The sequence below is a fragment of the Microtus oregoni genome, unplaced genomic scaffold (assembly GCF_018167655.1).
Source record: "Microtus oregoni isolate MIOR12 unplaced genomic scaffold, Mior012 000056F_ref0000123, whole genome shotgun sequence".
Taxonomy (NCBI): domain Eukaryota; kingdom Metazoa; phylum Chordata; class Mammalia; order Rodentia; family Cricetidae; genus Microtus; species Microtus oregoni.
The window spans coordinates 3742916-3757377 of NW_024543832.1; the positions used below are offsets into that span (position 1 = coordinate 3742916).

The 14462-nt window shown below is 40.1% G+C and overlaps 1 protein-coding gene across 5 annotated transcripts in view; it reads left to right on the top strand.

Annotated features, from left to right (window-relative positions):
* Nucleotides 1-14462, top strand: part of Esyt2 (extended synaptotagmin 2) — a 105792-nt gene that overhangs the window by 34480 nt on the left and 56850 nt on the right. For all 5 annotated transcript variants that reach the window (XM_041638954.1, XM_041638956.1, XM_041638957.1 and 2 more), the window contains exons 2-3: nt 12441-12482; nt 13607-13741. In XM_041638954.1, coding sequence (XP_041494888.1) covers nt 12441-12482; nt 13607-13741 — 177 coding nt within the window. The remainder of the gene's footprint in view (nt 1-12440; nt 12483-13606; nt 13742-14462) is intronic.

Below are 14462 nucleotides of genomic sequence, written 5' to 3' on the forward strand. Positions count from 1 at the left end.
ACTGGGTTCTGGTGGTTTCATGTTGTTTATGAGATTGTTGGGTGAATTACTGCATTGGCGTCTGCCCATCTCTTCCTCTGAATGCTCCCCTATGGATCTTCTTTTACAGGATCAGGTCTTCTTGCCTACTGATGTATCTTCCCAGTGATGGCAGTCCCCAGTGATGGCTCTCCTGGTGCTCCAGTGCTGTCTTTCCTGGTGCCAAGATCAGTTCTTCTTGCTGCTTTGGTAGCTCCCAATGATGGGTCTCCTGGTGCAGAGATCAGATCTCTGTTCTGGTTGGGTAGCTTGTAAACAAAGCACCTACCTTGCTTGCTGCAGGCAGGCTATTGAAATAAAGGATCTCCCGCCTGCCTGCTTGATTGCCCAAAGGATTCGGTCCCAGCGCCCAGACAGGTTGAGCTGGGAGAAGTTATGTGCCCAAAGAAGGAAGAGAGGCAGAAGGGGGGAGGGTTCTGTAAGTAAGCTGGGTGGGATAGGAAGAGAGAGGCAGTATGTGTGTGTGGGGGGTATAGGCCCTGCAGGAAGGCCAGGAACTATGGGGGGGGGGGGGAATGAGTAACATCTGAGTTCCGGGGCCCCGGGCTGCTGCCATGGATCAGAAACTCACCCCACTGATGGCTCTCCTGGTGCCGAGATCAGATCTCCTTGCTTGCTGCAGGCAGGCTATTGAAACAAAGGACCTCCTGCCTGCCTGCTAGGTTGCCCAAAGGATTCAGTCCCAGTGCCCAGACAGGCTGAGCTGGGAGAAGTTATGTCCTGCAACATTTCTTGATCTTAAATTACAGTAATGATTAGCCAACTAATTTTTGGCTCTCACAAAGAATTTAAAACTGTGAGAACAGAGCTTCATTTTATTTCTTACTGGTTTGATAAATCTTTTTGTGTTGTATGCATTAAAAATACTTTCTGTATATATATGTATATGTATAAATATATAAATATAGCCGGGCGGTGGTGGCGCACGCCTTTAATCCCAGCACTCGGGAGGCAGAGGCAGGCAGATCTGTGTGAGTTCGAGACCAGCCTGTTCTACAAGAGCTAGTTCCAGGACAGGCTCCAAAACCACAGAGAAACCCTGTCTCGAAAAACCAAAAAAAAAAAGTATATAAATATGTAAATATATGTAGCATAGACATATAAATATACATACATGTCTTTCCAAACTGATTTATGATTGCATGACCCCTATTAATCATTTTTATTGGTTGGAAATCTGACTGTAGCTTGTATTATTGAACACAGTCCTTTCTTAAACTTTTTGATGATATTATTGGAAGGCCAGAGGTTCATTTGATGGTATTTACAAATATGTTTTAGTATCGTATACTAACTGAAAAATACAGAAACTAATACTTCCTTTCTTAACTGGTAAACTGAATTACAGAGTACCTATGAATAGGAATTCTCTGATGTTCAGTAGAAGGTCTGTTCATATGGTCCAGTGAGTTTAAGGAATAGTCTTTGAGGTAGGAGGAAGTTCTAACCCTGAGTCTATTGACGAGTGTTGTAAGTCATGTGACGAATGCTGACTTATGGAGAACTGAGCACTGTGAGAGGAGGACTGATTGGTGTTTAGATGATAAATTGTTAAGTGGGAAGCTAGCCACAACTGAAGTGAGCTGGCTCTTAGGGAAGAGCTGGCAGGAAAAGAAAGTGGGGAAGAGCATCATTCCATGTCCACAGCCATGCCTCCTCTGGCTGTACTTAACAGGGTATGATGAAAATGGGTAAGGGAAGGCTTTAAGTTGTGACCCAAAAAATATTTAACTGCACTGCCTTTGAAGCTCAAGCTGAGGAAGTTAAACTATTTGATAAACATGTAGTCATTCAAAGTCTTCAGTGAGGTGAATTGAAAAGGAAGTTCATGTTTTGTAGAATATTGTTCTGTTAGCTAAATTTAGTAGTTGGGAGGCCAGGCAAGAGAGACCTTGGGGGAAACAGGTGAGATTGATCAGACATCAAATGGCAAGTATATTCAGAAGTATATACAGAAGTGTTAATTTGGCATTCACTCTGAAATTCCAGAAGTCAGAGTACATCTATACTGCACAAGTTCCCATGTCAGCAAACAGAAGGTGCTCAATATTTGCCTTTTGATCTTTCTGTTGCCTCTAGTAATTGGTTGGTTTAGAAGGAAAAGGTAGAATGGGAGAGAATCTCACAATAAACTAGAAGGATCCATTATAAATACCTGTTTTAATGTTCTGCCTGCCACTAACTATCCCATTCCTTATCAGACTTTTTTATATGATAATATATGATTTTTAATCAATTATTTTTAAAAACAAATTTTTTTCTCATTTTACATACCAATCTTAGTTCCCATTCCTTCCTCTCCTCCCATTTCTTCCACCTATCTTTATGAGTCTAAAGTTTCATATCTAGTTTATCTTTTATCATAACTAAGGAAAATTATAACTATCTGTCTTTAACTCTTCAAAGACCCCAGAAGGATATAATATTACCTAAGTAAACAGGAAGTGCATTGTAAACAACTTCTAAAGTTCTAGAATGACAAGAGACATCTCACTGCTTGGACAGTCACCCAAAGTTCTTCTGTAACATTGGGGCATCCATCTTCAGCCTACAGGCCCATAGTATCTGCTAGACTTGTCCATGAAGCAGAAAATTTGAAAGACTGTCTTTCCTTTATTGGCCATTTGTCATTCACTTTCTTTTGTGTCCTGCAGAATGTGTAGCAATTTCTTCTGTGAAGCAGGAACACTGAAGGACCCATCCTGTCCTTTGGAAAGTTCAGCAGTCACTTTTCTGTGGGCTATGCATGTCCAGTTCATACAGCATACCATCAAGCAGTCCAGGGAAGAGCAGTTTCTTGCCCAAATGGCTAGCAAACTTTATAAGGAGCCTCTTTGATGCCCATCATCCTTTTGAAGTACATTGGTGCTGCCAGAAGCAGACATGTCTCACTGTCGAGAAAAATCTAAGTTCTTAAAGCATTTTAAATGCCATATTCTGTAGGTCTTTGAAGTGCTGAAGATTATCTTCCTCACTGAAATATATCTCTATATGTCTAGAAAACCTAACTGACATGACTAGAGTTTGACTGTTATAGATGACTATCTATTAATCTGTATTACATTTTTAAATGAGCTGCACAAACACAATACCTTAAACAAGACTAGAAATACATATACACAGTATAGGAAAATCAACCTTAAATTTCTATCAATAGACCAAGATCCATACTAATTCAAAGTATTCATTTCTATATCATACCCCCCTTTACATGAAAACAAACATTTATAAACAATCATTTTGGGAATTTGGGCATAGTTTTCTCCAAACTGCTTCCTGCTGTTTGTTGGGCAAAGTATTTTTAGGGTTCATAGAGACCTTTCGGGTAGTCTTGTTCTATCAAACCATGTTAGTCTGGAAGGAATCCATTGGTTCTCATCTCCTGTGGAAACAAAAACAACCTCCTTTCCAAAGCAACATAGCCTTAGACTCAAATTTTAAAGTCAACATACCTTTATGTTGGCTTAACTTAGCAGCCCATATAATGAAATGTCTCTCTGTACTTAGCTCATTCACAGTCAAAAAATTCAAAGAAAACACTATCGTATACATAACCCAGACTATCTGTTGTTGTAAAATGGGTGGCGGGCTGCTTCCTGCCACCCGGCTAGCTTTACCCGAAATAATTACACGGAAACTGTATTCTTTTAAACACTGCTTGGCCCATTAGCTCTAGCCTCTTATTGGCTAGCTCTTACGATCTAACCCATTTTTAATAATCTGTGTAGTCCACGAGGTGGTTTATCAGGGAAGATGTTAACCTGCAGCTGTGTAGGGTGGGAGAATCATGGCGACTGTCTGACTCGGCTTTTTTCCCCCAGCCTTCTGTTCTGTCTACTCCGCCTACCTAATTTTTTGTCCTATCAGGCCAAGCAGTTTCTTTATTAGTTAACCAATAAAAACAACAGATAAAAGACCCACCTCCATCATTCTGTGTATTTTCCATCTTTATGTGGCTTTTTTCTTTACTCCTTTAATCTCTTTAAAGATTTTGTTTACTTTTTAAAACTATTTCCTTTTTCAATGATTTTGTTTTTATTTTTTTTTAAAAACAAGTAAACAAACTATCTTCCTTCACTATACATACCAATCCAAGTTCCCACTCCCTCCATCCACCTCCCCACCCCATCCCCCATCCACTCCCAAAAGAGGGCAGGGCACATTACTCTGGAGAAGGTCCAGGGCCCTCCCTACTATATCTAGGCTTAGCGCGGTACCCATCCAAAGAGAATAGGATCTCAAAAAGCTAGTACAAGCAGCAGAGATAAATCCTGGTGCCACTGCTAGTGGCCCCTCAGTCTGCCCTAGCTATGCAACTGTCAGCCACACTCAGAGGGACCAGCCTGGTCCCTTGCTTGTTCCTTCCCAGGATGGCTGATGTCGGTGAGCTCCCACCAGCTCAGGCAGACTTTTTCAGTGGGTGTACCCTTTATGTTCTTGACCTCTCAGCTCGTATTCTCACTCCTTCCACTCTTCAACCAGAATTTGGGAGCTCAGTCCAGTGCTCCAATGTGGTTTCCACCCCAGTTTCCATCAGTTGCTGGATGAAGGCTCTATGGTGATATTTAAGATATTCATCAGTCTGACTACAGAGCAAGGTCAGTTTGGGCACCCTCTCTTCTATTGCTTAGGGTCTTATCTGGAGTATCACTTCCTTGCTCTCATCTGTCCTTTCTTCATCTTGACTGTCCCGTTCCCTCAAGTTCTCCTCCCCCCTCTTCTTCTGCCCTTCTCACCCACCCCCATGGTCCAATTTTGTCAGGCAATCTTATCTATCTGGTGGGAATGCAAAGTTGTGCAATCACTTTGGAACTCAGTATGGCGGTTTCTCAGAAAATTAGGAATCACTTATTTAATTATTTCTGCTTATAACTGTCTGTACTTTTTCCTTCTCTCCCAAGCTTACAAACATTTTTCAAACACACTGTGTCATGTTTAGAGATCTTTTATGTCTGAATCTGTCCTATTGTGTATCTGAGCATCTTAAAATGGTAAGCAATGTGGTCTGGGGCAGTACTGGATACTGCCTCCACCTCTCATTAACTTTCAATATGGCATAGGTTTGTTCACCACCTCTGTGAACCATGTTCACTGCCCCAGCTTCAGGGATGCAGTGGATCTATGTCGCCATTAACCAATTTGTAGAATGCTGCTTACAAACCCCATTTAAGTGCAGGACCTCCCCAAAGAGCCAGAGTTTGTACTACTAGCACAAACCAGGAAGCTGCCATTTTTTTAAGAAGCTGAATAGTTTGTGCTGCTAATGCTGATTCAGGAAGCCTTCTCTTAAAGAAACTGTGCCTCTGCTTGCTGCCAGCAAACAGCCTATCTGAAAAGAAATGTGGCTCTAAGAAGCTGTGCTTAAGTCTGTTCTTTTGTGTCTAGAATTCCTTCCCAAGCTCTCTCAGTTTTTATGTGAACATAGTTGACCTACGGTTGGCATGCCGTTTTGTAAACGGAGACTGCCCTTATTTCCCAGCCTCCCAGACCCAAATAACCACACAGAAACTACATTAATTATAATATTTCTTGGCCAATAGCTTAGACATATTTCTAACTAGCTATTATATCTTAAATTAATCCATTTCTATTATTCAGTGTATCACCACGAGGCAGTGGCCTCTCAATAAGTTCTGGCATCTGCTTTCTTTAGCAGCTACATGGCATCTCCCTGACTCTGCCTACTCTCTCTATATCTCTGTTCAGATTTTCTTCCTGGCTTTACTTTCCTAAGCCATTGACCAAAACAGCTCTTTTATTAACCAATGGTAATAAAACATATTCATAGCATACAGAGAAGAATCCCACATCAGGTATTGTTGAGTATTAAGAAGGTAGATTGATTCCCAATTTTCTGAGAAACTGCCAACTGATTTCCAAAATGGCTGTATAAGTATGCACTCCAACCAGCAATGGAGGAGTGTTCCCCTTACTCCACATCCCCTCTAGCATAAGCTATTATTGGTATTTTTGATCTTTGCCATTCTAACTGGTATGAGATGGTATCTCAGAGTTGTTTTGATTTTTATTTCTCTGACAACTAAGGATGTTGAACAGTTTTTTAAGTATCTTTCAGCCATTTGAGAACTTTCTGTTTAGATCTGTACCCCATTTTTAATTGGATTATTTGGTATTTTGATGTCTAGTTTCTTGAGTTCTTTATATATTTTGGAGATCAGTCCTCTGATGTGGTGAAGAGGTTTTCCCATTCAGTAGGGTTTTTTTTTTTCATGTGGTATGCTCCTCTGTGTGCTGTGAATATATTTTATTACTGTTGGTTAATAAAGAACCTGCTTTGGCCTATGGAAGAGCAGAAGATAACAAGGTGGAAAATCCAAGAAGAGATAGAGGAAGAAAGAAGGCAGAGTCAGGGAGATACTGGCCAGCTGCCTAGGAAACCTGACATGTAGAAAATGACGTAATGCTATGGCCACATGGCAATACACAGATTATTAGGAATGGATTAATTTAAGATGTAAGAGCTAGTTAGGAATATGCCTGAACCATTGGCCAAACAGTGTTGCAATTAATATAGTTTCTGTGTGATTATTTGGGTCTAAGTAGCTGGGAAAAGAAAGTACAGCTTCTGATTACACATTTTTGTCCTATTGACTGTGTCCTTTGTCTTATGGAAGCTTCTCAGTTTCAGAAGATCCTATTTATTTATTGTTGCTCTCGAAGTCAGTGCTACTGGTTTTATATATAGAAAGTGGTCTCCTGTGTCCATGTGTTCAAGGCTGCTTCCCACTTTCCCTTCTAGCAGATTCAGTGTGACTGGATTTATGTTGAGGTCTTTGATCCATTTTGACTTGAGTTTTATGCATGGAGATAGATATGGATCTATTTGCATTCTACATGTTGACATTCAGTTATGCCAGCACCATTTGTTGAAGATGTTTTCTTTTTTCCATTGTATAATTTTAGCTTCTTTATCAAAAATCAGATATATATAGCTGTGTGGATTTATATCAGGGTCTTCAATTTGATTCCATTGATCCATCTGCCTGCTTTTTATGCTAATACAAAGCTGTTTTTATTACTGTAGCTCTATAATTGAGCTTTATGTCAGGGATGCTGAAAGTCCCTTTCTTGTACAGGATTGTTTTGGCTATCCTTGGCTTTTTGTTTTTCCATATGAAATTAAGTATTGTTCTTCTGTGATCTGTGAAGAATTTTGTTGGAATTTTGATGGGGATTGACATTTAGACATTTAGGCTGTAGATTGATTTTTTTATTATGTTGATCCTACCTATCCAAGAGCATGGGAGGTCTCTCCATTTTCTGATATCTTCTTCAGTTTCTTTCTGAATCAGGAGGACTACTGATTTTTTCATTTGATCCTGTATCCTTTCACATTACTGAAGGTGTTTATCAGCTGTAGGGATTTCCTGATAGAAATTTTTGTGTCACTTATGTATATACTATCTTATCATCTGCAGATAGTGCACATTCATAATTCTGAACTGGTGTGGGATTATTTTGTTATTTCTATCTTCATTTAGCACCTACGTGGTCAACTAAATCCACATATAACCTGAGAGAGCTTGAAAAAGAATTCTAGACCAAAAAAAAAAAAATACAGAATTTAACACAGCTTCTTGCTGTTTGCCGGCAGCGTGCCACAGCTCCTTTGAGAGAGGTCATACTGATTCAGCGGTAGCAGCTGCAAGGTTTCAAAACAGCAGCTTCCCAGCCATGGGCCATGTTGTTAGCACCAACTCATTAATAGAACATTGCCCCCATGACAGCAAGAAGCAGTTCTAGAGGATGATGCCCCCATCCCAAAAATGTTTGTTCTTAGGATTAGAAACACTGTTTAGGGGTTGTTGATTATTGCTTGTTCTAGAGAGAGGGTTGGGGTGAAAACTATGTTTGTTCAAAAAAAGGGGGGATAATAACTGTTTAGGGGTTATTGATTATTGCTTGTACTAGATAGAGGGTTGAGGTGAAAACTGTTAAAAAAGGGGGGATAATAATAGTGGGTAATAGAGTGAATACTTGTGAGCTATTGTCAATAGATAATTTACATTGGTATAGTTTTTGTATATTGATACAAGTTTGAATTATATTTGTTATTTTTGTTTACATTATTTGTACACTTATGCAAAGTTATTCTGTCAGATTGTATATATGCATGTTTCTACCTCTGTTTAAGACATTTTGTATATTGATACAACTTTTAGGATATATTTTATTATATATTACTCCTACCTCTGATCAAGATACTTATACATTGTTTACATTTTAAGGTCATTGTCCTCATTTGTTCACATTTGTTTACAGATTATTGAATATTCTGACATGAAGTTTTAGTCTTTAAGTATACAGGTATTAAATATTATAGGTCACTGGTTGTTCATGTTTGTTGTATACAGTCAGATCTGTTAGGTTCTTTATATACATAGAGATTGTATTCTATCTAGATAGGTAATCTTCAACCACTTCAAGGATCTGTGGAACATGGCATTTAAATAATTTAGGATTCTGTTGATATGAGACATGATTGCTCCTGACAGCATCAATCTATTCCCAAGAGAATGTTGAGCACTGAAGACACTCCACTCAGATTTTGTTTCCTTCTTGGCACCATTGGCCTTATGTCAAAGAACTACCCATACCTCAACCACTAACAAAGTACATGATGTCCAGAAATGGATAAGCAGGACACAAGGAAAAAGACTGTCAAATCTTGCCAAGACAGGGCAAGACAGTTCTGAAAAATTTCCTTCCTCTAAAAATGGTCTGTCAGTTGCTCTAGGCCTTAGCCAAAGTTGGTTGCTTCAACTTTGCAAAATGAGACTTTGGGTGATTGCTCAGGTTGCTAATTGTCTCCATTATATATTGCTTGCTTTGGAAGCTGCTTGATTGTACTTCCTGCCTGCTCAAGTAATATTATCTCCCTTCTCAGGCCTTTGATGGGGTTGAAGATTAGATAGTCATAGTTCCTGACCTCTTATGATCTAGCCAAGCCATTTCCAATACAAGATTTAGACTCCTTAGGATAGGATGTTTATTAAAGCATTTAGTATATGTTCCTTGCTTAATATTTCTTATGCTGGTTAATTCTAATTATATTTGATATCTATTCCTAGTGTATATAGTTTTGTATTGGGTTTGGAACCCTCTTATTTAAACTAAAGAGGGAGGTGCTGTGGGAGCACATTCTGCTCCTTCAGCCAATAGCCTTTAAGATACCAGCTTACTTGGGCGTGGTCTCTTTTGCTTTCAAAAGCAGCAGTAGCCGTACTCTCGCTCTCTTGCTTCTGGCTTCCACTTCTGGCTACTAGACTCTGTTCCTGTTCGTGCAGAGGGCTGTTGTCTAGGACAGTAAGTTTTTCCCTTAAATAAATAACCCTTTTATTATTCATAATTCTGAATTGGGGTGGTATTATTTTGTGATTTCCATCTTCATATGTTACTTGGCCTTTTTCCTTTACTGCTTTTAATATTATTTGTTTATTCTGATGTTTAATGATTTGGTGAGGGGACTTTTTTTTTCTCCCTCTTCTCCAGTCTGTTTGGTGTTCTATAAGCTTCTTTACTTTTGTAGTCATGTCTTTCTTTAGGCTGGGAAAGTTTTTTTTCTGAGTTTATTGAATATGTTTTCTCTGCCTTTGAGATGGAGTTCTTCTTCTATCCCTATTATTCTTACGTTTGGTCTTTTCATGGTGTTTCAGATTTCCTGGATATTTTGTGGTAAGAATTTGTTGGATTTAATGTATTCTTTGACCTATGAATCTATTTCCTCTATCATATCTTCAATGCCTGAGATCCTCTCTTCCATCTCTTGTAATCTTTTGGTTATGCTTGCATCTGTATTTCCTGTTCATTTGCCCAGATTTTCCATTTTCAGAATTCCCTTTGTTTGTGTTTTCTTTATTGCCTTTATTTAAATTTTCAAGTCTTGAACTGTTTGCTTCACCTGTTTGATTGTTTACTTGGGTTTCTTTAAGGGACTTATTGGTTTCTTCCAATTTTTTTTTCTTTCCTCCATTTCTTTAAGGGAATTTTTCATTTCCTCTTTAAGGGCCTCTATCATCTTCACACAATTATATTTAAGGTTATTTTCTTCTGCCTCTTTTGGGTTAGGATGTTCAGGTATTCCTGTTGTGTGATCACTGGGTTCTGGTATTACCATGTTGCTTTTTAGGTTATTGAATGTATTCTTGCTTTGGTGCCTACCCATCTCTTCCTCTGATTGGTGCCAGCAGTGTCTTTGCCTCTTGGTTCAATCCTTGCAATAGGTGTCTGTGTCTCAGGGATCCCTTCTTGGACTAATTTTTACAGTTGCTGTCTGTGCCCTAGGAAGCTATTCTTGGCCTACTCTGTGTAGTTGCAGTCTATGCCTCAGATCCTCTGAGGTCAAGTGGGGGAGCGTGGGTTTTGGGGTGGAGTGGAATTTCTAGATACTGGGTCTCATAGATGAGGGGCAGGGGTTGAAGCAGCCTATCTGCAGGGGAGTTGCCTGCTGACTGGCTAGTGAAGCTGTGGCAGGAAGGGGAGGGGCTTGGGGTTTTGTTCAGAGACCTAGAATCTAGAGACTGGGGTGTCTTCATGGGGAGCTGGTCATCCGTTCTGTGTAGTAGCAGTCTGTACATCAGAGATCCTCTGAGGTTGCAGGGGGATGGGTGGGTTTGGGGGCTGAGTGCAACTTGTAGATTACAGGGTCCGGTTTTTGTTGGAGTAGCCTACCTGCAGGTAGGTGCCTGCTGGCTAGCTAGTGAATCTGAGGCAGGTTGGGATGGGGCCCATGGTTTTACCCTTGGAACGAGGGCTTAGAGACTGGGCTGTTCAGCTGGGGAGGTGATCACTCACCTTTGGTCATCTCTGTGCACCCTGATCAGACTTTTACTGAGCTAAACTACTTCAAAGTAGTATAAAGAAATGGCAAAGTACTGGTTCAAACAAATTAATTTTGTGACCTAATTTTATAAGTATAACAAGCCTATCCACTCCCCTCACTTTTACCACCAAATTTCTTCCTGTTCCCTGGACAAGTGCAGCCTTTTCTTGTACACTCATTCAACTTGGGTTAGAGTTTATCCCTCAGCAACGACAGAACACAACATCTACAGTTAAGCAGATGTGTAGCAGTTCACTGACTGACCTTTAGCCTTGTTGAACATTGTCTTCCCTAACTTCTAAGTCATTGTTCCAATTTTGGAAGATTTTTGCATTACACCACACGCTTATAAATTTATACTTACCTAATTTAGAAATGACTATGTCCACTCACTCTAGCCTGTCTCGTGGTTCAATCAAATTATATTGTTCATATTATGTGGTTCAAGGTAAATAAGGCCTATTTAGTCTTGTTTATAGACACAGAGCGAATCCATAATACTGTCCCTACCCCTGCTTGTTTTCCTCTTGCTAAGAACCCAGAGGAGGAGTCAGTCACTCAGGACTTCTGAAAGCCAATATAAGCAGTCTGTGGTCCATGGCTTGATAATGACCTATGCTGTGTTCAGGGATTGGCTCCTGCTAGGCCCCATCTCTGTTATTTGTTCTCATAATCAAACTTGAAAAGGAGAGTGGGGTCTAGAAACCTTGGAAACCATACCCTTCCCCCACCCTCCTTGAGACTACATCCTACTTAGCTCCATTGGTTCTTTCAGCCAGAGGACAGCATGACTGGATTGGATTCTTTGTGACTCAGAAATGTTCTGTGCATCAGATCTTCTCAGTCACCAGTACAATGTCTCCCATGATCCACTGTACCACCAAATCAAAACTATGTGTGGCCTGTGTGCTCTTCTTTTGAAAGCTCCCTTGTGGCCAAAAACAGCACTAGCTTCCTTTGCAAATATGTTTTATTTTAGCTGCAACAATGCATTCTTCACTTACTTTTTAAGTAGGTTTCTCTTTGCATTTTTCAATCTCTTTTCCAGTATGTAGGCCCTACCTGTGGAGAGCTATGACCACAGTGTGCACTTGGGAGAGGACAGGAAACTGGTGCAGATGGACCTTGCATATAGAAGTCATCTGGTTAGGGCTTAAAAGTGAATGCAACAAGAAGAGATGGATTTTGAAGTCTGAGTCTAGATTTCTAGATGAATGGCAATGATAATACTTTTTTTAAAGGCAAGAAGGGCTCTTTTTGTACTTGGGTATTTCATATGCTGGGGAATACTCACTTGGGTGGTGGGAGGCAATGAAGGCTCTTGTGGTATTTGTGGGTCCCAAACCCTTTCCCTCCAAGTTCTTAGAATGTGGCAAGTAAGGTACCATGCATATCAACTTTCCTTTTCTGAGGCTGTGTTAGAAAGCATTAGAGCAAAGTGTTTTAAAGAGGCATTATATAAACATAGGACTGTAAGATTTCTACATAACCTATGGATTTTGTGTGTATGTGTGATTGTCAGGAGTCATTAAGTCATGTGTGTGTTTTTCTCTCTCAGGTTCATTTTCCAGACACTGAAAGAGCAGAGTGGCTAAATAAGGTAAGATTAGCATACTCCAAATATTCATTGGGAATTAGAGGGCTAGAGACTATCTTCCCATGTTTGGAAATTTCAGTGTTGGTAGTATTGAAGTTCAGATTGGTGTGCAGGCTTCTGCTCCCACGAGGACTGTTGCAAGTAGTATGTGACTTTCCCTTGGGAAGAACAAGAGCTGTGTCACTGTCCTAAGAAGATTTATGTATGTACTTTTATGGCATTGCCATCTGGCTTTGTGTCTGTGTTCTTAAATAGAGGCTGCTAACATCTGCTTTATAGAAATCACAAGCACACACTCTAGAAATATTATAAAGAGAAAAAATAACTCCGAAGAAACTAGCCATCTATAATACCTTTTAATGGATGTTTTGTTTGAGTAAGCTTTAGGCTGAGTCTCTGTTGCCTGGTATTTTGAGCATCTCTAAGGCAATATAGTGACATTAGTCTAGACAGAAATCACCTATAGCCCAAGTTAATTTGTAGCTGTAAAATGCAGGAGTGGTTACTGAGGTCCACACACAGTTTTTTTGTTGGCTTTGGTTTGGTTTTGTTATGGTGTTGAGATCAAACCAAGGGCCTCACCCAAAAGAAGCAAATGAGCCACTGAACTACCCTCCCAGCCTAAGAGCTACGAGTTAAGTTTCTGGTTTTGGTTTTGGTTTTGGTATTAGTTTGTTTTTGAGACTGAGTTTCTCAGTGTAGCCCTGGCAGTCCTGGAACTCACTCTGTAGACCAGGATGGCCTCATACTCAGAGATCAGTATACTTCTGCCTTCTGAGTGTTGGGGATTAAAGGCTTGTGCCACCACCACCTGGCCATAGCCTACGTCTTCCTACAGTCAGTTGAAGTCATGGGACTTTTAGTGATTACTAGATATGTAGGTATGTTTAAACAGAATAGCTAATTAAAAGAACTAATTCCAGTAGTATATTGTCTGATCAGTAGTTTATTGTTGAAATAAATGCTTAGCACTGAGAACACATTTGACAGGACTGCCTCTCCCTTTTGTTCTAGTTTTCAAAGCCAGTTTCTAATAGACGACATGAGTATAATTTCCTTAGTGACTCAAATAAATTATGTATCATACGTCATAGCAATTATTTAATGTGAGTTTCTTTTCCTTCTAGACGGTAAAGCACATGTGGCCCTTTATTTGTCAATTTATAGAGAAGCTCTTTCGAGAAACCATAGAACCAGCTGTGCGGGGAGCAAATGCACACCTCAGTACCTTCAGCTTCACAAAAGTGGACGTGGGTCAGCAGGTCAGTTCCTTCGTTCTTTAGTGCCCTTTCTCAAGCACACAGTGGGACTGCTGTGAAAGCATAGCAACAGTGTGACCACTGTGCAGGCCCTGGTTTCGGAAACTGTTCCTGAAGAAGACTGGAAAGTCTGCAAGGCCCTAGGTTCTTTTTCCCAGTGGCAGGTTCTGGCTCCCCACTTGTCGCCTCACTCTCACTATGCTGCTCTTTATATTTTGTTGTTTTTGTTTTACTTTTTAAGTTAATTTTTTTTGTTTATGTGTGTATATGTGTACCTGTGTGAGAATATGCCATACATGCATTCATGGAGGCCAGAAGATGGTATCAGAGCCTCTGGAGATGGAGGTACAGGCATTTGTACAGCTGCGTGATGTGGGTGTTGGGAACCAAATTCAAGCCCTCTGGAAGATCAACAAGTGCTCTTATCCCCTGAGTCATTTCTCCAGCCCGGTTTTTGACTTTTTTTTCTGACAAATAAGGGGTACTAGCTTTAATAAATATCAGTCTAAACATTGATAAAGTTAGGAGCACACACCTTTAATCCCAGCACTTAGAAGGCAGAGACAGGTGGATCTCTGTGAGTTCAGAGCCAGCCTGGTCTACAGAGCAAATTCCAGGACAGCCAGCAGTACAGAGACACACATGTAGGCAAAACCTCTATACATAGAAAACAAATATCAATTTGCTTAATAATGATTTTTGCCTCTCCAGATTTCATATGTAT